This window comes from Haplochromis burtoni, unplaced genomic scaffold (assembly GCF_018398535.1).
Source record: "Haplochromis burtoni strain Fernald_Lab_line unplaced genomic scaffold, NCSU_Asbu1 Contig_293, whole genome shotgun sequence".
NCBI classification, from domain to species: domain Eukaryota; kingdom Metazoa; phylum Chordata; class Actinopteri; order Cichliformes; family Cichlidae; genus Haplochromis; species Haplochromis burtoni.
In genome coordinates, this window is record NW_024582654.1 from 429,623 (window position 1) to 454,101 (window position 24,479).

At 41.5% G+C, this 24,479-nt stretch overlaps 1 protein-coding gene across 3 annotated transcripts; it reads left to right on the forward strand.

The window, feature by feature from the left end:
- On the forward strand, positions 1-23,926 carry bicdl1 (BICD family like cargo adaptor 1). Of its 3 annotated transcripts, XR_316941.2 has the most exons (12): positions 1-847; positions 1,689-1,904; positions 9,817-9,933; positions 12,028-12,039; positions 13,136-13,282; positions 13,728-13,907; positions 14,025-14,243; positions 15,344-15,487; positions 15,967-16,097; positions 16,974-17,094; positions 18,329-18,446; positions 19,389-19,501. XR_316941.2 is itself a non-coding variant. In XM_005940567.2 (11 exons), exons 1-11 carry the CDS (start codon positions 455-457, stop codon positions 19,563-19,565), a joined length of 1,857 nt encoding a protein of 618 aa, XP_005940629.1. In that variant the 5' UTR covers positions 1-454; the 3' UTR covers positions 19,566-23,926. The 3 variants fall into 3 exon arrangements, 2 of the variants coding, with proteins under 2 accessions (XP_005940629.1, XP_005940630.1); XM_005940567.2 differs by lacking the exon at positions 18,329-18,446 and having other exon boundaries at positions 19,389-23,926; XM_005940568.2 differs by lacking the exons at positions 12,028-12,039; positions 18,329-18,446 and having other exon boundaries at positions 19,389-23,926.
- Positions 23,927-24,479: the final 553 nt, after the last annotated feature.

Here is a 24,479-nt window from a genome sequence, read left to right on the forward strand (position 1 = left end):
TTGAGAGGCATCGTGATCGCGCTTATCATGTTTGGCTGCTAAGTTCCTCCGGTGTGGAGGCCGATCATTATGGGGGATCCAGGACCCCGAGACGGGATGGACCCTGACCGACCGACGGCTGCGAAGAATTCACTGAGGCGGTTCATACCGGGATAAAAATATTTTGTTGTGAGCAATCATAAACAAGCAGTCAGTGAGCTGCAGAGGAGGCGGTGTTTGCTGGGATTCAATCAGAGCCACCGTTGCGGCTGGTAGGTTAACGAGGAGAGGGGGACGTGAGGAAATTGGGAAGGCAGCACTTTTTAAACACCACGGGATCCGAAGAGCGACGATAATGGATGAATTGTTGATTAGAAGCCGGCCCGGTCAGCCCAATACAGTCGGAGCAGGGTGGGTTTATCCGGTGTGAGATCAGTCGGCTGTAATCTGTTGGCCTCTCCTCCGCCGGGCGGCGATGTCCGCGTTCTGCCTAGACCTGCAGACGTCTGCCGTGGTTTCAGCACCACTGGAGCTGGACAGCGACTGCATGGAGTCCCGGGGTAGCCCCACCGCTCAGGAGCCCGGCGGCTTTCAGGGTCATCCGCTGCGGCACGCCGGTTCCGGAGGCCTCGGGATGGCCTTGGAGGAGGAACTGGCCATGCTTACCGGGGAGCGGGGAGGTGAGGAGCAGCTGTCAGACCCAGACACGCCTGCGGTGGGGCATAACGCAGACTTGCTGTCGCTCTTTCGCCAAAAGGAAAAAGACTTGGTTTTAGCTGCTAAACTCGGCAAAGCGTTGCTGGAGAGAAACCAAGACTTGACCAAGCAATATGAGAAAATGCACAAAGATCTCAACGAGAAATTGGAGGTAATCTAAAGAAAGTACGCCTGACAAGTTTTAATTCAAGTATCGTTTTGGTTTGTGTCAAGTTTAGGCCTTGTTTGGAAACAAACTCAGCAACAAATGCTGCCTGAAGACTTGCAAGTTATGTGCTCCAAGCCTAGTTATAGTATACAGTGTAGATAGGCATGCTGCTCAGTCCAGTCTATGGCTAGAGTGACCAGCACAGCATTCACTATAAACTCATCATGTTTACAACGAAGGCTTCACAGCTGATCTTTTGTTCTTGTTGTTTTCCAAATGTTTCGAACAACCAGGCACATGGGCCGAGAAAAAACAAATCACATGAAAAAACACAGGGACTAATCCTGGCCTAGTGTATCTGCTGTACATCTGTTCATCCCTTTGATCCATATTTATCCTCAGAGAAGCTGAGCCCTAACATCTCCTTATTATTGATGTTGTTTCATTTTTTTTGGCAGTGCTTGATGTTGTTTTGTTTTGAGTCTATGTGATACCTCTTTTTTGTGATTGCTTGATCCTAGGACCATAACAGCTGGCAGCTGCTGGTGGTGCAATGCACATCTGTCCAGAAAAAAGAAGCATCTTATTATCTGAACTGTCACTCCAATAGCTAGGGTCATATCTGTTCAGTGGATTCAACTGGTGTTTCCAGTCTCAACTTTTTTTTGTTTGCTTTTTAACCACCAATACTCTAATGTGTTTGCCCAAGACAGATTTACTTTCTCAGTCCATAGAACCACCAGTATTTGTCATTGTCAAACCCCCAATAGTCTTTTTTGGTACTTGTGTTTAAAGTTAAGGGTTTTAAACATGATGACCTCTTCTTCTTGTCAACATAATGCAGCACCTGGAGCAAGAGAAGCATGAGCTGCGACGGCGTCTGGAAAGCCGGGAGGGGGAATGGGAAGGCCGGGTGGCCGAGCTGGAGACGGATGTCCAGCAGCTGCAGGGCGAGCTGGAGCGACAGCAAGTCCAGCTGAAAGAAGCTGACAGGGACAAGACCAAGGCCATCAGCGAGCTCTCAGAACAGAACCACAGACTGCTGGAGCAACTCAGTAGGGTGAGGAATGCTTCAGCCTGTGTGCTTGTGTGCATGTTTGTGCTTCAAATGTGTTGCTTCAGGCTCCCTGGGCCACCCTCAAGGAAGATTTAGTCTGGGCTTTGACTCATCAAATCACATGGTCTTAAAGCCGCTGTAAATGCCCTTCCACCCCACCTAGAAACACGACTCACAGAAATACCAGTATGTGCATCTGTGTATCTGAATAAGTGTTTCTCTCTGGCCTGGCTTCAGGGCCAGTGAGGCCACAACTCAGTTTGCCTGGCTGGTATGACATAAGGTGCTCAGCCAAGTGAGGATTCATCACCCCTCAGGGTGGATCTATCTTTATTCAGCCCATCTCTCTCTGACTTCACCTGAATTATGCTAACTCATCAATATAAAAGTGTAGCTTCCAGGTCTTAAGCGGAATAATTTAGAACGATTGGACTGCACACTTATGCAATAGCACTCTGCATATTGACAGGTAATTTGAGTGCAGTTATTATGACTGGCACAGTAGAAAAGGTCTCATAGCAGATCTCCTGACAGACACATTACAGTAGATGAGCACGCAGATGTATAATATAGCAGCGATCGGGGTCACCATGAAAGCTTCAGGCTCTATCCTTGTTGGATATACTGGAAACACATTAGGGTAAACTGAGTCTGACAGCAGGTGGAGACTGACAGAAGTGAGAATGCTAATGTTTGTAGCCAGAGCTGATTAAGCCTTCCTAAAGAGCTCAGTACAACACCTCAATCTGTTCAATCAACATCAAAACAAGCAGCCTCTATTCAGACCGAGTGCACACTTAATTGCTCTATTAGAGTGTCCTTTTATTCACACTGTTCACCTCTGTGATAATTGCACCGCCACTTAATAAACAACGGTTTAATATTATTTATGTTCTGCTTGGTGGTTAAAGGTCATCGTATTTAATAACTGATGTCATAGGAATGCTGTGCTTTCACAGACCAGAATGCTGCTTGTGTTTGTGGCTAGATTTGGTGGCTTGTGGTGTGCCCTGTTCCTTTGCACATGAAATTTGATTGCCCCCTCCCAGAATTGAATTGTCATATCAGTGTAACCGTTGGTGGAGATCATGGGGGGACGGTGGAGGCCAGATCCCCCTTTCTTTGTGTCGTCTACCTTAATGCATTATCTTAAGTATGATATTTAGCAATGTAACAATATGCCCTGAAGTCCTTTTGTGCTAATTATAGCCGATGAACAACTATATATTCTACATGTTGAAAAAATCGACTCCCCCTCATATGCCTAACAGTGGTTTGGTCCACTTTCTGTCTCCTTTATAACTTCTTTGCTTTTTAAAAGTGACCTTTAAACAAAGGACCTGTGAAGCATCATTCGTTTCATACGCTGCATTTCCTAAGATCCAGTACCTCGCTGTTGAATCAGTGTCGCTGCCATCACTTCTTACAGGCCAGCTATGTGTTAGAGTTCATGTTTGTGGAGGCTGGAAATCTGTCAAGTGGTATGGTTTTATATTTATTTCAGACAGAATTTTATGATTTTTTTTTTTTACTCTGACGCCCCTGATCCTGCTCGTCTCGCACGTGAGAGAAACATACAGCACCTGTCAGGCTAGTGTTACAAAATGAAGGCTGTAAACAGAGGCATCATTGTACTGACTGGTGTCATGTAGATTTACAGTGGGTGCTGAAGCTACAATTAAAGGTGCCCCAAGGCCCCTGTACAGAACAACTGACAGGCCTGTACAGGTGCTTCGATAATGCCTTCACTACTGCCTTTGATGACGCTCAGGATTGTGCTTGTTTCCCCTCCTGGGAGAAGATATGATCTGCTCCCAGGCACATGGGAAAGGCCCAGTGCAGTTGATTTTTAACCCACAGTTTTCCCCCTCATCTTCATCAGGTTAAATCGGCTTCCTGAGCTGTTTTGCTCCAACACCACGATCGCATTGCAATCAAAGGGCGGTGCTGGACAAGTCAGTTACTGTGGATTGCAGCAAAAGTAGGCACTTAGAATAATTAAACTGGATTTAATTTCACTGAAATCCTGGCATGGGAAACTTTGAAGATATTCCCAGAAGTGGTCTGTGTTATGTTTTGAGGAGGACAGCAGATCTTGTGGTCTCAGGGAAATTCACGAGAACAAATTGACTGCATCGATCCAGATCTCATGATTCAGGGTGCTGGGCAGACAGAGGAAGACCTACTGGTTAGTAAAAATAATGAGGTCAGCCACAGTGCTCCCACCATCTCACTTTATTCTTTCTTCTTTGCGTCTTTCTTCTTTTTCTTTCTCTTTCTGTCTGGGCTCATTACTAAGCAATGGCCTGTGACTAAGTAATATTAGCTGTTTACATGTCTGGATGAATGGAGGGAATGTAAGGCTACCCTGAGGAAACTGTGCAGTAGTAAAGCCACAGAAGGCCTTTCATTTTCATCTGACCTGTTTCTTGTAATGGTTAAATTTTCTAGTGAAACAGATTCATAATAAAAGTAGATCTATATGTTGTCCTATTAACCCTGTTAAATAAGTTGGCTAAGTGATAACTAGCTTGTCACTGTTGCGTAAGCCATGCCTCCTAAAAATCACAATGAAGCACGTCTCCTAATTGTTTTCAATCACGTTGCTGATTTCTAAAAAAAAAAAAAAAAAGTTGGGATGCTGTGCAATCATCATTCATTTTTAATTGAAGACATGCCAGATGTTGCAACTGAGAAGTTAGATTATATTTCAAAATTTTTCACTTCATTCTGACATAACGTTGAAAATAGTTGGGACAGTGACACATTTCACTGTGTTGCATCACTTGTTTTACTAAGGTACAGTTGGAAAACTGAAAAGTTGGATTTTGGAAACAAATGCAAAAGTCTAGCGTGCAGGTGGGCGGGCACAGCTCACAAACTATTATTTTTGTTTAGTTTTCATTGTGGAGCCATGTGATTGGATGATGTGCACAATGGTTAATGTGTGGATGGCAGATGTCTCTCTAAACCCTGTGTATAATAAACAGCACTTATGGTGTCTTTGCAAACATGCAAGCCACCCGTGACATCGATCACAGTAACTAATGGACTCTTCTACTGGAATTGATGGTGGGATTTGATCACTGTGCTGGTGACAAGCAAGACAGTTCCTTAATAGGCCTAAATGGGCCTGCGTGTTTTTGGTTTTTTGTAGTGCTTTAAATTGCATTTGTGAGCTGTTACTTTACTTATTGCACTATTTGTTATGATGAGACAGAGTTTTTCCTCAGAAATATACTGTGCAGTATTGTGGTCACTTAATGTCAAAGAGAAAGTTACATGTTACAGCAGGGCTGGTCATCCAGTTCTAAAGGTCTAATAACACACACAGGTTCAGTACATACTTCTTATAAGGAAGCACAGTATGTCTCTTGACTATCAGTAAGCTGCAAACTGTCCTTGTGACTTATCATAGAGCTGAAATTTCCAGTACCATCAGTAGATAGTCAGGTCATAGTATTCCCAAAGCCTCCACCCAAAACAGTGAGATCTCACCAAATACCCCCCCCTCCCGAACAAACAAACAAACAAACAAACAAACAAACAAACAAACAAAAAACAAACAAATAAAAATCCAAGATATAATATTTTCCTAGTCGTCAATGCACTAAATGCGTTGTGTTATCAAAATGTCTGAGTTTCTATATTTGATAAGCTATATTTGAACTGGCCATTCTTGTTTACATTTTACATAGCCTTGCACCTTTTCTTGCAAAAGTGTTATACATCACTGCACAAACAAGTGGACCAGACACAACGCCACGGAAAATCCAGCCTTGTCTCTAATTTAATCACAGAGATCAAAATCAGACCTGTTTGCCAATAAAGCATAAATATATGGATTTACAAAATGTAGAAGCAACAAAAAAAGTAATAGAGAAATCATTAGCATTAATTATATTTGCAGGTTTATTTTAGCTTTTATTTCTCTGGTGAATCACATTAAGGTCAATTTGTGAATTGATCTCAGCTTTTTTAGAGTTATTTTTTTTTAAATGCTAAATATTTCATGATTTATGCTTTTATTTATACATTTGCCCATTAAAAAGTCTGTTTATGTAAAATGGCCAGCTTTTCAGAGGAAGTAAAACCTACAGGCAAATACAAGAAAACAGTGTTATGCTCTTTTAACAACACAGGGATCAGCTCTTAACAGGCTCTTTTCATTTGGCTCCAGTGAGATGACCTTGACAAGCCAGGGCACTTCATAGGAAGTGATGTAAGTCATGGGGTAAGATACGGTCCTGAAGGGATTAGCTATAATCCAAGCTAATAGCCTTGCTATATGCATTAAGTCAGGAACCAAAACAACTTCAATCCATACTCTACTTAATTAATAACAGCAGCAGGTAACGCTGGTATTTGAGCAAAGAAGATCATAAAAATAGTCCCCTCCTTCATGGTTTTCTTCTGTCTGGGCACTATATTTGTGTGTATGTGTTTTGAATGAGTCCAGATCTGACTATTAATGCTATATGTTATTTCAGTGCACTCAGAGAAAATAGGCTGTCATTGATTCAGGAGGTGTGTGCTTGTTTCCGTGGGTCTGGAGTGTCAGGGCAGCCAATCTCATCGAGCTTAATCTGATCAGAGCGAACAAGCAGGAAAAGGGACCTTTCTGTAATTACATTACCACACAGGCTGGGAGAAAGCAGAGGGTGCCCTGACTCTGCCAAAAAAAAGTGTCACGCTTTATGTTTGGGGTCACTTCTACTTCCCTCAACGTTCAGAGTTTACTTATGAAACATGGACTCACCCATGAATGTTGTGTTTGATTCATTTGAGGCTGTACAGGAGGAGTCAGTGCAATTTTTTTCCTCATCACTTGCTTAAATTTACCTGTCAGGTTAGTTCAAACCTTACATTTATAAACTCCAGCCAGTGCTGCTCATCTGTCCATCCGTTTGCTGACACCATATGGAGCAGTTGCTGGAGCACCTATAAGATCTGCTGTCGCACTCACGTATTGTCACGTGGGATTTGTTATGCAACTGTTTAAGACGGAGGGTTCCTCCTTCCATGCAAGGAACGGCGCTCTGAGAAAGAGAATGCGGAAAATACCACAAGTACCGAGACCCCAAGTCGCAGCTCCGCCAATCCCACTTCTCTGCGGTTGCTATGACAACCAGAGTGACATGCAAATTGAAACCCTCTGTGTTGTTACCATGGGAATGTGCTCTACAGAATGGTACAAGGATACAGATAGTTTGATGCCAGCTTATGTCACCCAAGACCCTTGATGCACCTGAATCGGGTCCCGCACAGAAAGCCCCAAACAGAATCAGCAGCAGTGACTCTCCTCCTCTTCCTCCTGCCACCTTTGGAAAAGCGAATGTCACGTATTTACCGGAAGTGATGTCCAGAGTAAAGAGGCTTTACAGTAACACGTCTCTCTGTTCAGCCCTACTTTGGTGCCCTGGATTCAGTCGCAGCAGTCTGATTTCTTTTCCCCCCAGTTTGTCCTGTCATGTTGATAATACTTGATCTGGAATCTGAGGAGTTTATGCACAGATTAAGTGACTGTTTGGAACTTCACGGTCGATTCTGCGGTTTGCCCAAAACGATTTCAATCTGTCAGCTTGTTGGGCCAGTGGGTCAGATGTCACATTGGCCTGCTTGTCACACTGGCTCCTGCTACCTGCCCCTGTTTTCCACTCAAAGGCAACGGCACTATGTAGTGTTCATCCAGATAAGTACATCTGGGCTTTTTGACTGAACTAATCAGATCAGACTGTCAAGTATTTGTATGTTTTGCTTTTTCCCAGCAAGTTTTTTGGAATGACATATCCCATACCTGCATTTACATTGTTTGAAAAAGGTGTCCTTTTGTGTTATTTCAGAAAACATGACTGTAGTTTGTCAACAGGTTTACAAAGAGTCAACTACATTGACTACCCAACCAACAAACACTTGTTGAACAAAATGTTAAAAGGACAATTATTACAGTCTAATTAATGACAAACTATGACAAAAAATTCTCTAGTTGAAAGAACGTGTAGATTTGAGGTATCACACATAAGGAAACACACACACACCTGAGCAGCCCTGAAATATGAATGAAACCACTCAGTTCAGGAAAGAGAAACAAGTGTTACGAGGGTGAAAAACTCCATGGAAATCACATTTAGTCGACAAAACATCCATGAATCTTTGGTGTTTGGGATATAACTTGGAGTTTTTTATCCCTCTGCTTTCCCAAGTTATATACATCCACCGTTGGTTCTTGTAAAAAGTAAAAAGAAGGTTTTCCACACCATATTTTTTCGATTCATAAAAGCTCATTCGGCTCCTTTATTACAGCATGGCACACAAAGCATGCTTGTTTTCAATTCTGTGTTTAAGTACCAGGTGCAAAGCTGACACATGAATAATTAGACCTATAAAAACTAAAGTTATTGCTTAGCCATCACTTAGTCATCACTGCTCTGCCAAGTAGTTCAGTTTATCTACTTGTTGGTAGGATTACTCAAAAAGTTAAGAGATTGTGCTTGTTCAGCTTAGAAGTGATTAAACTTTTAGAGTTAGTTGGGACCTGAATCATGTTTGCAAATATATCACAAACTTATCTGGATCCAGAGATTATTCTAGACCATCAATACCGCAATGTTTTCTGAAGGAAAGCTTAACTTTCACTTTTCAACTTATTTTTACTTTTTGCCATTCTGAAGTAAACATTATTGACTTGTTCTAAAAGAATAACATATAGCAACCCCCGTTTTCATTATTTAATCCAGGTCATATGCATGCAGGGCAGGATTTGATTGTCCATGAGGCGCTAAGTTCTGTAAATCAGGATTTTTTTTTAGCGCTGTGTGCTTTTGGAATTCATGATGGATTGAAGTGGATGATAAACTGATTTATTTAAAGGTAAATAGGCCTTTGCAAGTAAGCAGTAGAAACATGAGTAGTCATGGTGCTTACACTGTGTTGTTAGGTGTTGTTCAGAGTGGAGCCCCAGAAATAGTCATAATGGCAGCCTGTCCTTAGAGACTTCCCAAAGAACACTGACACCACAAACAGTGCTGCTTTACAAACAGAAGTGAACTAAAATGGCCTGATGCATGTACAGCCCAGCTGTTGAGCCCTTTCATCTCTCTGTGAGCACCTCAAAAAGCTGCAGCAGCGTGTAGTGCCATCTAGAGGCTTTTATTGATATCGATGCAATAAGTCATCCTCACTTTCATTCAACACTCGGTGATTAAAAGACAACAAAAATAAGGAAATATAAACTGACTTCCTGCTTCTAGTTTTTTTTTTGTTAGTCCATTTACTCAATTTTCAGTATCTCCTGAGAGAGATAAAGTATGCTTTTTAGGATTTTGCTGTTGCCATGGCAGTGATGATAATGCAAAATGTAGCTTCCCGAGTGCAGCTTTATGCTAATGATGCACAGCCTGGCTCTGTGTGGTCTGATCCCACCTGTCCAATAAGCTCTAGTGATGCACTAAGGCTGCTGCTGCTGCTTCACTGGATTGCACAAATAGCGAGCAGATCATTTCTGTTGTTTGAGGCTTTTAGCAAGGGCCATGACTTGTGGGTGAATTTGTGCTTTTAGAGAACCAGCTATTAAATGCACCATTTACCAAAACAGACTGGGGAGGGCTGATTTACAGCACGTCAGTGTCACTAACACAGTGTGAGTGCAATCTGAACAGCAATGTGTTTGAGTGTCTGCATGTGTTAGCCTCCAATGAGTCACCATGGGGGAGAAAAGACAAAAGAGTTACAGTGCCAGTATTCTAATTTAAGTTATCAAGTTCTGCAACACGTTAACATTGATTTTTAATGCCAGTATTATCACGAACAACGCTTACATGAGCAACATTTTACAGTGCTAAATTGTATTCTTTCAAACTAAAAGCAGGCCTCTTTTAAGCTCAGTTTCTGTCCTTCCCTTTCTGTCTTTGTCCAGGCTGCAGAGGTGGAGAGGCAGCTGTCCACTCAGGTCCATTCATTACGGGATGACTTCAGGGAGAAGAGTGTGTCCACACGCCAGCACATGACACGACTAGAGACTCTACAGGCTGAGGTCAGCCTTGTGTGCATCCCGTCTACTGTATACATAACTTCATAACAAGTACAGTTGATTGAACATGCACAAAGTGAGAAAACTCCCCCTAAAGCTGACTAGAACTTCTAACAGGAACATTTATCTTAGGTACTTAAGAGTTAAAAAATCATGGTGCCTATAGTAGAAGCAATTTAAGTCATTTCTAAGAACTGTAGGGTGGCGTCAGAACTCAAGGGAAGTTAAAGCAAGACTGTACAATTTTTTGAATAAGCTGGTCTGTTCAGATACTTCATTTTGTCCACAACCATGTAGTACACTGTTTTTGACAGGCCCAAGTCAAGTAAGGCAAGTTATACACTTACCAGAAATGTTGGATTTTGCATTTACATTTAAAACACGTTATGCCAGTCACCACTTATCTAAAAAAAAATTTATACTGAAGATGGCGCTTTAATACGCACCAGCACCAAACTATGCCACATGCATGTCACATTAACATCAGTGGTTGATTTAAAAAGGAAAGAAAATCTGCATGGCTAGGCTAAGATTGCTAATCTAGACAGCTAAACTAAAATAGCTAATCTAGCTAAAATAGCTAAATAGCTAGTGTGGACATTGCCCTTGGATGCTGACGATATTCTGCTGGCTGGAAACTATCGCAAACATACACGCAGCTATTTAAATATTTCATATTTTCACCATTTCTTTACTTACAGTGCACTGCATGAAGTCATTCTTGTCAAAGATACACTCACAGGGCACTTCATTAGGTACAACTTGCTAGTTCCCTTTTGATTCAGAGCTGCTTCAATTCTTTGGGGCACAGATTCAAAATGATGCTGGGACCATTCCTCAGAGAATTTGGTCCATATTGACATCATAGCGTCACGCAGTTGCAGCAGGTTTCTCAACTGCACGTTCATAATGAAAATCCTGTTCCACTGCAATCCCAATTTACTCTATTGGATTGTGATTTGGTGACAGCAAAGGTCATTTAAGTACAGCCAACCAGTTTGAGATCATTTGAGTTTTGTGACATACTCTGACCTTTAATGGATGGATGTGGTCAGGAACAATGCTCAAGTAGGCTTTGGCATATAATTAATACTCCATGTGTAATAGGAGTAATTCATAAAAGGGGCTAAAATGTGCCAAGAAAATATCCCCACACCATTAAACCACCAATACCAGCTTGACCTGCTGATTCATGACAGGATGGATCCATACCTTCATGTTATTTACTCTAAATTCCAACCCTACCATCTGAACGTTGCAGCAGAAATCAGGACTCATCAGACAACACTTTTCCAGTCTTGTCCAATTTTGGTGAGCCAGTGTGAATTGTAGCCTCACTTTCCTATTTTTAGTTAACAAAAGAGATACCTGGTGTGGTCTTCTGTTGCTGTAACTCATCTGCTTCAAGGTTTGACAAGCTGTAAGTCAGCGATGCCCTCATCCTTCCCTTAGCCTCAGCCTAAAGCAGCTTTCCACTGACATGGGATATCAGCAAGAAATTGCTCATTTATTGGGATTTTCCCAGTAGGGTTTTTGAAATATTTAGACCATGTAGACCAGGGAGTGTATATAAGAAAACAGCCTCTAAAGTGAAACCACTGCGTGTCTCACCTGAGGCTTTACCTAGGGCTTTGTTATGAGTTACAGCACAGTCTATGGTCCATCTTTTATTTAGTTAGTATAGCGAGTTCAAACATTTAAGTGGGAGACTCGAGATGCATCATTAGTTTTAATTGTAATCGATCGCGAGGTAGGTAAGTATAAATGTTGCTGTTTATCTGACATCCGGTCCCCTCACTTTGCTTGCCTAATGATGATGACTTTAAAGAGTCAGTATGCCATTATCTTGCAATTACCACCTGTAGCCACAGTGTCCACTTGTTCAATAAAAGTCACAGTCATGCTTTAAAGTCTCCACTAATGATAAAAAGAAAAAGAAAAGTCTTTCTTCCCTTAATAAATTATTTTTTTCTCAGGGGATGATCATCACTTTGAACTCGAGGCACTTGTGTGATTTCTTTCCTTTCTTCTTTATCTTTTTCGCCTTTCTCACCATTTCCCATTCCCCTCACCCTCCTTCCTTCTTGGTTGGAGCAGCAAGGGCTAGAAGTGAGTGGTTCCCCTGCACCGTCTCTCAGCCTGACTGCATGCTGCATGTGACACACTGTAAAACAGCAGGAACCGCGAAGGCGCTGATATTTGTTTTGATTTTTGCAATTGCCTGTCATGTGTCTTGATGATGGGGCAAAGTGCTGACTCTTTTCACCTTTATAGTATGTAATATGTTATGTGCGCAGCATTTGTGCCGATCCCTGTTTCCGAGGCCAAGCTTGGATACTTTTTGTTTTTGTTTTTATCAGAGCATGAGCTGTGTCGTGATGTCAGTTGTGCCATATGTGAATGGATATGTCCTCTACGTCAGTGCTGTAAGAGTTCAGGTTGTTCCGCAGCTTCTCTTCAAAGCCAGGGAGAAAACACCCAGACTGCAGAGCTTGTGCTATAATTGGGAGAAAAGGCTCCTGCTCTATATTTAGAGATACTGCAATGTCTGGGTGCTCCCCCTATTCCAATGCTTTGCCTTTATATGACATGTTCTTGATGACTAATGGCTTTTTGGCCTGTTAGGGTGAAAGCAGAGACTATCGCAGAACCCAAAATATCCAGAACCTGATCACGTAGATGCACATGTGCCAGTAAAAACAACTGTTCTGCATGAAAGCTCCCTGTGCTGCGAAGTAGGTTATCAGATGTAGGTCAGAAGCAGGAGGGATAAAAAATGAGCAGAGCTGATGTTTGTTTAATGGGCAAAGCTGCTCAGGCAGCTGCAAGGGAAGACAATTCATGAAGTCTATCTTGTGTCTTCAATATAAGGCCATTACACAGGCACGGTAAGCAGTACACTGCTATGAAACTTTGTGTAGATGCTAAAGCATCACCAAAACATTCCTGAAGACGAGGGTGGCGACCAATGCAGACACCCGTGCTAGGCAACGAACATTCTTTAGGCCAGTGGGAGTGCTTTTAATCTTGTGCAAGAGCCCAGCTTCCCTCACAGGCAGGGAAAAAACAATATGCAGCCTTTAATCAGGTCCATAGCTGCCCATTTGTTTGCGATCGACCAGGAAATCTGAGCAATCCTTGGATTCTAAATGTAACGCCTGCTTCCCACAGCGCAGGGTCTAACTGTCACTGTTTGAAATGCTAGATTAAGATGCTGTCAGAACGGAAGACGGAGTCGGAGCACCGAGTGCATGCCATGCTCGAGGAGAACGAGTTGCTGCAGAATACTGTGGATGAGCTCCGGGAGAGGACGCTGGTGCTGGAGAAGCAGTGTCACGAGAAGGACCTCCAGGTACGGACACATAAATGAAGCTTCGGGGAATAATTGCTACCTTAGTAGATAGTGTACATTATTCCTATTATCATTATTACAAATGATTAGAGTGGTTTTAGAATATTTTGCTTTCCCTTATTTTATTTCATATCTAGCTATTACAGTAGTGGTATTGTATATACACTATTACATCAGTGTATAAACAAGTAATCCCTGTGAGTTTTTATGTACATAGCCAACCCGAAAAAAGTTACTTAAAAGAAGGAGAAAGGGAGGTAAAACTTGTTTCAGACAGTGGAGAAGCTGATGAACTCCACTAAGGTTCAGTATTGCATAAATAACAATGATTTTGAACTATCTATCATCCAGAGCTACTCTAATATAGCCCAAGTATAAACATATAGAGTTGGAAATGAGATGAATGCCACTGTTAAGTCTTAGTTAACTCCTTTCTCGTGTCCAGTTGCGGCAGAGCCAGCTGGAGCTGCTGGAGGTTCAGGTGTCCCACAGGCAGCTGGCCGCTAGGTTGGAGGAGCTGACGGAGGAGCACAGCCTCCAAACTCTGACCCCCCATCCTTCCAGCCTGCTGTGTGAGATAGAGCAAAGTATGGAGCAGGAGGAGCAGGAGCAGGAGAGGGAGCAGGTAGCGATGTTTATGACTGCCTGATCGTATCCACAGTCAGTTTGTTTAAACTCGCTGTGAGCATCAGGAGTGTTGGTGACTAATAATCTAAACTATCTTGTCTTGTTGATCAATCAGCTACGTCTTCAGCTATGGGAGGCCTACTGTGAAGTTCGCTCACTTTGCTCTCATCTGCGGGGAAACGATGTCACGGATTCAGCGCTGTCCACTGACTCCTCCATGGACGAGTCCTCTGAGACTTCCTCAGCCAAGGATGTGCCTACTGGGAGCCTCCACACCAGCTTGCTAGAGCTACGGAGGCTCACTCAGAATCTGCTGGATGGCAATGAGTCTACGGTAATGAGCAACACGCTGGCAGTCAGCATTGTTGCTGTTAGACTAATATGAGGTGTTACCTGAAAAAGTGAGATAATGACTAATTTTGGACTACTAGTAATTTTTGGCGATTGAATTATTTCAAAAGAAGAACTATATATGTAGTACTGTACACAGCAATACAGCATCTTATTTTCTGTGTGACAAAAGTCTTGAGCCACTGCTTGTTCTCATCAATAGTTCTCCAGGCTTTTCAGAGGAATACTTCTTTTGTTTGCTAAGCCACCTAACACTGACCTGTGAATCATTCAAGCATAAGAAAGGTACACAAGGAAGGAACAACAGACAAAGAAATCCATTTTAAATTTTATCTTTAGGCCCTTTGGTGCTAGCAGTCTGTCACAGAAACATTTGATATAACTATTAGATGAAACTTGGCACTTGGTGTGCAGTGTGTCCTAAAAAAATCTGAGGAAACTGGATAAGTGGAAGTGGTGGGCCTAAGCTAGCTGTGTCCAACTCCAGGCCTCAAGGGCCCTGCAGGTTTTAGATAGCACCCTGGGTCAACACACCTGAATCAAATGATTAGTTCATTGCCAGGATTAGCCATTTAAATCAGCTGTGTTGGATCAAGGACACATCTAAAACCTGCAGGACACCGGCCCTTGAGGCCTGGAGTTGGACACCCCTGGCCTAAGCTATCTGCAGAAGTTGGGCAGTATCCCAGAGTCACATCCTTCAGAAACAGGAAAGACCTGACACAGGACCTGAGAAGCCCCATCAGAAATGGTCTCAGTTGAAGGGTAGCTGTCAGGAAGCCATACTTAGGGACGGGAAACAGTCTTATGGAGTCATGAATCTAAATTTGAAGTATTTGGTTCAAATTATCATCAGTATGTATGGAGGAGGCCAGGAGACAGGTACACTGAATGTCTACAGACTTTCCCACTACTCTGTTTTTATGTTAAACAGGCAATGCTCACCTCACTTTGCCTTTACAATATGTAATGCATTTTAGCATTAAAGAAATCATTGTCACTTTACACATGAGTTCCTTTCTCATAAAGCCGATACTGTCCACGGTAAGTCTTTGTTGTAACGTGTGTGCTTTGTGTGCAAAGGGCTCACGGCGTAGTGATGAGGAGGCTCTGGAGGAGCAGGTGAGGAAACTGGGAGAAGAGTTACGGGAAGTCAGAGAGCTGTATGAGACGGAGCAGGACAAAACACGCGGCAATGAAGAGGAGCTGCTGCAGCTGCACAACCAGGTAAAACAACCATGTGTGTGCATCATGTATGTGCATGTCAGTCAGAGATTTAGATAATAAATGTAGCTGAAGTCAAGATCCTTTCCTGTCTTTCTGGGGTAATAACGCTGCATTAAGGAGTTTCTCATGTCTAACAAGAACACTGTGATGACGTAGTGCAGCAGATGTAGTCCTCACCCTGTCGCGCATCAGTTTGAATTTGATGCATGCTTTTTCTAATGTGGGACATTGCTTCAACCTTGTTCAACCTTCTCTCTGCCAGGACAGCTCACGCTCTCCTGTGGGTTTAAAATGCCGTCTTGCATGATTTAAATGACACAAGCTGCTCACGCACTCCATCCTCTGCCGAACTAGGTCAAACAAATATCTTGCCCATGAGCACCATGTTGTCTAACTTTGCCATTAAACCGTGCACCCTGAATACATGGCCTCAGTCTCACAGGGATGTTTCATTCGCATTCACTCTGCATGATCCACAGGTGGCGCTGCTCTCTGTAGAGATGCGCTCTCTCCGAGAAGAGAACGAGCGAATGAGGACAATGGCTGATGTTCGAGAACCCAGCGAGCAGCTCCAGAGTGCGATCAGAGACCGAGACGATGCCATAGCTAAGTAAGACTGTGCGATTTCACAACTAGCTTAGTCCTTTATCACTACTTCAACAGGTGTTTGCACGGGTTTAGTAAGTTCATTTTGCTGTTGAAAAGATTACAAGTTTTATCTTTTTACTGTATTTACATTAAATTTATGCCTCAGTTCATCAAACAGTGCGACAGCGCTTGAATTTTTTTCAAGTTATAATATAATGAAATATTTTTAGCCATCATTTCAGATCTTAATCATATGTTTGATAACTGAATTATCAAGTCTGTTAATCCCTAACCCTAAACCTTATTATTCTAGAGTCTAGATAGATGGAAAAAACAGTTCTAGAGCAGCTGTCCCCAACCCCCGGGCCACGGATCGGTAGCGATCCGTGAGTCGTTTGGTACCGGGCCGCGAGAGTTGAGGCTCAGGTGTGAAATTTATGGTTTTCAGGGTTTTTAATCTTTTTTTTTTAATCGTTAACTCAGTTTTCCTGGGTCTTTTCCATGTATTATAAATAAATCTTCTTTTTTTTTTTATACCTACCGGTGCCGTGTTTTGTTTTGTTTTTCCACGACACCTTAAAGGCAGGTCTGTGAAAATATTGTTGGACATAAACCGGCCCGGGCGCTAAAAACGTTGGGGACCGCTGTTCTAGACCATAATGTCATGATCTAGAACTGTGACATACATGCTGACAAAGTGCTCTTATCCATCTAAAATCTGCTGCTTGTGCAAGTACAAATTGATACAGCATATATTCAACATAACTGTGAGGTTTGCTGCAAGAAGTCAACTTATTCTGTCACTGAGTAATGACTGATTTGTGTGGCAAAGTGCCAGAGCTGACTTTGTGCGTGGCCTTCATTCATATTGTTGTGTGTCTGTGTGTGTGTCTTGCAGGAAGAAAGCGGTAGAAATGGAGCTGGCCAAATGTAAAATAGACATCATGTCTCTGAACAGCCAGCTGTTGGACGCCATCCAGCAGAAGCTCAATTTGTCGCAGCAGCTGGAGGCTTGGCAGGTGGGTCAAAGGCTATATTCAGCATTTTTTTTTATTTTTGGAACAGCTCATTTTAAAAACATAAGTTACGTAAATGCCAACGCAATAAAAGATGAAGTGCGACTAAATTAGGTTTGGACAACTTTAAATACACTTATACATGAATAAAATGCATCTAGCTGCTAGAACAGTTTGTCCATCCCCCCTGTTTTCGCTGTAGCTTGTGTCAGTCTGTTACCTTAAAGCCACTCACAGCATCTGTGTATTCAAACTGAGCTACTCACTTTACTGTGGAGGGAGAGTGTCAGTTTCTCGTCTGTGATGGACAAAAGTAAAGGAACATTACAGTGCTGTGTAAAAGTCTTGAGCCAATATTTACTTATTTTTTGCTTCTAAGGAGCCAGAATTTCTGGTAATTTTTTAAAGTGGTCTCAAGGAAAAGTTCTCCAGGATTTTTGAGTCTTTTAAAGGTTTTAACACTGAGCCATGAAACAGTCAAGCATTAAAAAAAGCACCTAACTCAAGGGAGGAACCAGTGATATCTTCAAATAACAGACAACCTGGTGAAGACTGAATTTTAAATGTTATCTTTAGGAACTTTGCAACTTGCAGTCTGTTGCAACACTCCTTTAAACTTCAGGCTATCAGAAAGTCATGTCCTTAAGATATCAGAAAAACATCCAGCAAAGACCTGACACAGGACCTGAGGGATCCGGCATCTGGCCCTTCAGTTGATTCATCTACTGTTCGATGAAGTGTTGTACGGGTGGAGGGTGGCTGTCAAGAAGCCATTCTTACAGAAGGGAAACAGGGAGAAAAGACTAGTAAATTACACAAGAACTGGACTGAAAATAAGTGGCAACAGGTCTTATTGAGTGATGAATCCAAATTTGAAATTTTTGGTCCAATTCATTATCAATAGACAACTTAAAGAAATTGGAAGATTTAGATTTTGTGTGACATTTTGAACAGTTCAAGCTGTGTTGAAGAATAAAGTCAGTGATAACAAATATTGACTTTCAAGATTGTGTTTCAATAAATTTCTACCCCCACCCACAAGGGGTGACTCAACACTTTTACACAGTACTGTATTAGACTTTTTGCTTGTACATATTTGTGTGTGTGTGTGTGTGTGTGTGTGTGTGTGTGTGTGTGTGTGTGTGTGTGTGTGTGTGTGTGTGTGTGTGTGTGTTCCCTCCCCATCCCCTTTATCTGTAACAAGCTGCTCTTTCCTCTCTTTCCTCCCTACCCACAGTTTGCCTCCTCAGGGCTCTTTACTGTTTGGCTCTTGTGGTTTCTGATCTAGTGGCCTTTCTCAGCTTCTGTACCACCCCTTCTCCCCTGTGGTACCCACCCCCCCTCCTGCCTTAGAGGTGAGCCCGGGCAGTGCCATCTCGCCGTTTTACCTCGCACCAACTAAACCAGCCACCGCTGAGCCATTCCATGCCAAGAGAAATGCCCATTTCAGCTCTTTTTTCCCTCCCCATCTGAAACCATTAGCCAGCACAGAGAACCATCTAAACCCACCACCTCCTCTCTTACCACCTGTTTGTGTCCTCTCTGCTTTCACTTGCATATGCCGGTCCACTGGTCAGCTTACCTGTCGAGAGAACACCCCTTTCAGAAGTGCAGATCACTTCATCAATTCACATATTTGAATTGTGTATGGTTATATTTATGCTACTGTATGTCGGTGACATTAGCGGATAAATTAAATTATGGTTGTTTTTTTTTCCAGGTACCGAGTGTAAGTCTCAGTCTGACATCACAATTGGTTCCCACTTTATTAAACAGCTTGTTACTGCCCTCTGGTGGCTTTATACCTCAACAACAACAACCAAGAATGAATCTGGCATCAGATTCAAAGTGTTTGGTGCAGTTCAGAACAGTGGACTCTTACACAATGTGCCAAAATTATGCTTGTTTTATTCTTTTTTTTTTTCAATCCTTTACTTTGTTTAGTGAATTACTGAATAATTTTAAATTCCCATGCCTCTGAAAAATGATTTAAATAATGTATTCTGAGGGGAAACTATAATAATACAATAGAATAATCCTTCAATTGTCCCACAAGGGGAACTTTGGTTGTATCAGCAGCAAAACAAAAAACACACATATACAAAAAAGAACAGGACACAGAACAGAAAAATCTACCACAGGTGAAAGGTAATGGTGGTGTTTCTATAATTACTATCCAACAGGTAACTTGTTCAGTGGGTCCAATGTTTCCAGAAGTGCTTGTAACATCTCACCGCACGCCCTCTCCACATGACCTTTCCTTCTTGTCATTCACTCATTTACCTTTCTGCTTTTAGGATGATATGCACAGAGTGATTGACCAGCAGCTGATGGACAAGCACCAGGACGAGTGGCGCGCAGCCCCTACATCTCTGGCGGGGTCGTCCGTAACCCACAGGGGTCAGTCCTCAAGAAGAGCTCAGCGTATCTCCGACCGGGACAAGAGACTTTTCTCTTTTTTCAAAAAGAACTGAACCCTATCATGCTGGCCCTGAGCACAGCCGACAGACGCAGACGGACGAGGTGCAGGACAAGGAGGGTAGTGACATCACAATACAGGGGGTAAAAACACAGCCAAAGACAGGCAGTGGCACATGCACACTGAGGTTTTATTTTTTTTATTTGGGGGATGGGGGTGGGGGGTGTCATTTTGCACTTTATCTGTCCCATTATTATTCCCCTAGTGATTAATTGGTGACTGCTGACAGTGAGTGAAATGTTGAGAACTTCCCCAGAGGCTTTGGCTTAAGGCCCCTCAAATAGAAAGCTATTGATCTTACAGAGCATGAACAGGGTCATGAAATGTACCTCCAGAAGGGGAGGTTTCCTTGTAGTGCCTAAAACTATCTCTACTACCCCACTGCCAACTCTGTAGAGAAAGAAGACTATTTATTAACTCTTACTGTATGCATCCCAGTTAGCAGGCCAAGGAGTCTGGGGAAAGACGGGCAGATACGTGGGACCAAGCAGGATCACGAAGAAAAGATGAGGATAGTTGGAGAAAGCTATAAGTCTATAATACTATAAGACATGACAGAATATGATTGCTATCCTCTAGGTACAGAGCAACAATGCTCCAGTCAGCCCATGTGATCTCTCAGGTTTATTCATTTGTTCAGGGGAACATGAGGCTTGATGTATCAGGAATATAGAGTGTTGTTTACTTGGCTTAAGTGAGTGGGGGGGAGCCCCATCATTTATAGCCCCACATCCAAACACTCAGAGTAAGAAAAGATATCTCTACAGGGGTATCACAAATATATACATACACTATTAAAGCTGCACTAAGCAATATTTTTATAGAAACAAATAGCTTAACGTTTGTTTGCTTTTTCTCATTAAATCCACCAAGACATCACTATCTTTGTTCCATTATTTTGATTCCAACTTTTTTGGCCCTGAAATTTATTTGGCACAAAGAAACGTATTTTTGCCCAATGGATCAGTGAACCATAGACTTTATAGAAAATTCTGGACTCTATAGTTTTGAAACTTCAATTTAAGCATTTTGGCCACTGCATGTTGTGTTTTTGGAGCCAGAGCTTGGATCAGAGGCTGGAGTGCTAAGTCATGCTAGCACTAATTAGCAAACTGCATCGATAAGCTAATTAGTGCTAAGGAGCATTAAGAACATACCAGAAATTCATTAACCAAAACTCCAGCAGATGTTCTGTATGGCACAGCTGCCATATATATATATTTTCAGAAGATTCTACTTAAAAAAGTTCAAAAAGAAAAGAAACCACATATATGGTGTTTTGCTCAATTTAGCAGAGGTGAAGCCTAGTAGCTATATAGCTTCTAGCTAGCTGTTAGCACACCTGATGGTCAAAAAGTCTACACCCAAGTTTTTAGCCTTGGGTTTATACCCTAATGGAAGAGTTAATTATAAGGCTGTAAACATGGATTTTAGCATCCATGTTAACATGAGACTTTAGGGGAATCACTCACTTTTGGAGCCATCGTTAAGTGACTGCTGCAGGTAGTTATTGGAACTGCTTTTTCAGCTCTGGGGATGTGGTCATGTTGCCAAACAATTTTAATAAAATGTGACATTATGTGTTTTTGAAGTATTTGCAGATAGTTCCATTTGCAACAGTTGGTTTAGTTTTAAAGAAATTATTTTTCCATTGAAAGCAGGAGAAGAAACTCAAGTTTTTTTTTTTGTATAATGCAACCAACACTCTCCGACACCTCTCCAGCCTACCTTTTACCTGTTGTACTTTACAACACTTTTTTCGGGTTAGTGTAATTTTCTAGCTTCCTAACCCAAAAAGAAAAAGATCATAATATTTGTATTATATTAAGAGAATATCTGAATTGCGTGAATGTGTAATGATCTGTGTTATGAACACAGTCAGGCCTCCATGTTCACCTCTGACACCTGAATAAACCTTTGGGTAGCTCAAGTAATTTACAAAGTCTGTCCAGCTGTTATTTTTCTACATTTAATGTTATATTTAAGATTTAAAAATGTATAATTTTTTTTAAATGATAATCTACTGTTGAATGTTGTCCCCATGATGTCAATCATCTTCCTAGTTGACCAAAATTTCCAATATGTTTACATCAGCTTGAGAAGAAGGCAGAACTGCTGTATGTAGAGTGCTCATCAGCTCTCCGTGTCAACGTGTTGAATTTCGCATTGTTAAAAGGCATGTCAGTGTACAGTAACTCCACAAAACGTCCTCCACAGTGGTCAGCATTTGCTGCTATGCTTTGCGTTTACCACTATCAGAGAAATTCTACCTCCATTCTCATTGCTTCAGTACTTCACGGGCACTTTGATTTCTCGGCCGCGGGCTTCCGTTCTTTCCGTAGGTGACGTCTTTCGTCGAAAAGCAGGCGTTGACCTGAAAATGCATGGACGACTCCCAGTGTGGTGCAGCGATGTCTCTCATGTATGTCTGTGTTTGAACTCACGTCTAACGCAGCTGCGCAAACCTATGCAGATGTCTTTGTGTTGTCTCAGCTGGTTGTAGGGGGAGGATCAACCCAAAGAGTGATTTTTATATATATAAAAAAAAGGAATAGGTTTGGATGAAATTGATATATTTATATGACAAAAAATGTGTACCTTTTGAATGAAAGTCTTTTTGTAGACAGAAGAACACCTGTATAATGTTGTTTGTAGACTGTATGTTCTTTTCTTCTGTTTTTGTTGTTCTGGTGTGGCATGCAGTTAAGATTATAGTCCCAGTCAAGTCAATCCCAGGAGATCAAACAACCTAAACTTTGCATCATATCTACAGTAAACCCTTAAAAACATCACCTCACTTCAGTTTATCTGACACGTTCTCATACAACTTTTTGACAAGGCATCCCATATAAATAGTCCATAAAATATCAGGAGTAGTTTAACTACCACTAAATTGCTTACTAATGCTTTAGGGATTAGTTATGAGCATTGGTTGAGATTTTAAGTTTGATTGAGAAATATTAAACGGCTAATACCAACTTCCTGTTGGTAGCTCTTTGTTTAGATGTGACTATGTGTCTGAGTGCAAATATGACATTTATGACATATTCCTTTAGAAGTCCTGTGTAAATGAATCAACAGGCCACTTGCTCATAACACAGAAATAGGTGACTTATTTTAAAGATCCCAATAAGAGTCTGCATAATATCAGTGATAGTTTTTTGACCTTTAATGCAGCCTTTGAAAAATTCCTCCATTTAGGGGTGTCTTATCACAAAGTTCTTTCCTGCTTTGTTTGATGTGTTGTGATCAGAAACGTGTTCCCCCTTCTGGCAGAAATAAGCAGGAAGAGTGATGGCATATGGATTTAAAAACTGGACCTTCAGATTTTTGACTGGATGACCGGTGTGAGAAAGCTGTGACTCAACACTAGTGGCTCCTGCCCATCACCAGACTTCAGTTTGTTTGTTTTTTCATGTAGAGAAATCATACTGTGTACCATATTCAGTTCTGTCAGCATCGTGTTCTTTTCCTCGGTCGACTGTATCCTCTCCTTCATTTTCTGACTGAAAGCATTTTTAAAACTCTGTGTGCTGTGTCTCTGTGGTAAACATCACGCTGCTGCCATCGTGGATCGAGTGTGTGTCCAGGGGCAGACAGACATGCCATTGAATGTTTGCTTGTGTCTCCTTGGGCGGATGTTGTTTAGGAATTTAGAGCTTTTGTTGGGCCCATTGTGCTCCATGTGAGTGCTTCCATTCACCCATGACTAACGGCACTGTTTCAGTTAGAAAATGCTTCAAACTATTCAAAATATTAATCATGCAATTTTCTTAAGACTTTTTTTTGGTTTGTTTTTGTACGAATAAATACTTTACAATCAACTTGTCTCTTCTGACTTGGATTTGAAAACTGGGACACTTTCTGCCTGTGGTTCTCAGAGCCACACATATTTTAAGCAGGAAAAAGCAGTTTTACAAAAGTTGTATTTTATATATGGCCCAGGAATCCAGGAAGTGACACATCCATGTCATGTTTGGGATCTGATGTGATTCGCAAACAGATGAATCAGATGAATTTCATTCGAGCTTAGATAATGCATTAACTTCATCAAGTCTTCATTTGTCATATTCTTTAGTTTATGACCAAAAACCTACAAAAGTAATAACACTGCCATTGCTCAGACAACTTTAGCACTGGACTCCCAGCCAACCAACCAACCAACCAACCAAACTGGTACTTATTTAGCACTACGGGTTCAGCCCAAGGAATCGTTAACATGCAAATGTGATAAGCAGGGATCAAACCACTGACATTCCAATTGGTAGAAAACCCTGCTTATCTTCTGAGATCAGACATAATTGGGCATGGTATGCATGTATAACTTACACGATAAACTGTAACATATAACTTGGAATACATTATGTTAAATTTAAGTTAAAATAAGTTATAGATGAAATTTTTTTTTACTTCTCAAAACACTGTAGATGCATAATTTCATCATAAAATCACAAAAAGTGTTGCTTTTATCACGAGCACGTTCCACATGAAGCTTCTTTTAATTACGGTATTTTTAGTTTTTATGATTTCCATCAGTAAAACTGTTTATAAATATGAAAATCATAAATCATATTTTTCCTCTGTGCAGAAATTTTAGGTTCAACCCAAAAGATACAAAAGCCATAATAATAATAATAATTTTGAAAGTTAAATGATTCAATTATTCAAGCATTCAGAAATTGAAAAAAACAAAAACACTCAATGACTGACTGACCAGTTGGCTTATTTTCTCACAGTATTACAAACTAGTCATAAAACGTTTTAGTAAACAATTTGAAGGATATGAGTAATTTATCAAATCCTTCTCATTACTTCACAGTTGCACTGACCATGTAAAATCAGGCAGGTATGAGAGTACTAATGATGTTTAGTATAAGATGAGGGTATCTACTCCACTTGGTGCTCCTTA

Excerpts from the sequence above, each read along its gene's own strand:
- bicdl1 (XM_005940567.2), top strand. The coding sequence starts at position 455 with ATGTCCGCGTTCTGCCTAGACCTGCAGACGTCTGCCGTGGTTTCAGCA. Across the intron at positions 13,283-13,727 it reads GTCACGAGAAGGACCTCCAG|TTGCGGCAGAGCCAGCTGGA; the intron begins GTACGGACACAT and ends TCTCGTGTCCAG. Across the intron at positions 13,908-14,024 it reads AGGAGCAGGAGAGGGAGCAG|CTACGTCTTCAGCTATGGGA; the intron begins GTAGCGATGTTT and ends TTGATCAATCAG.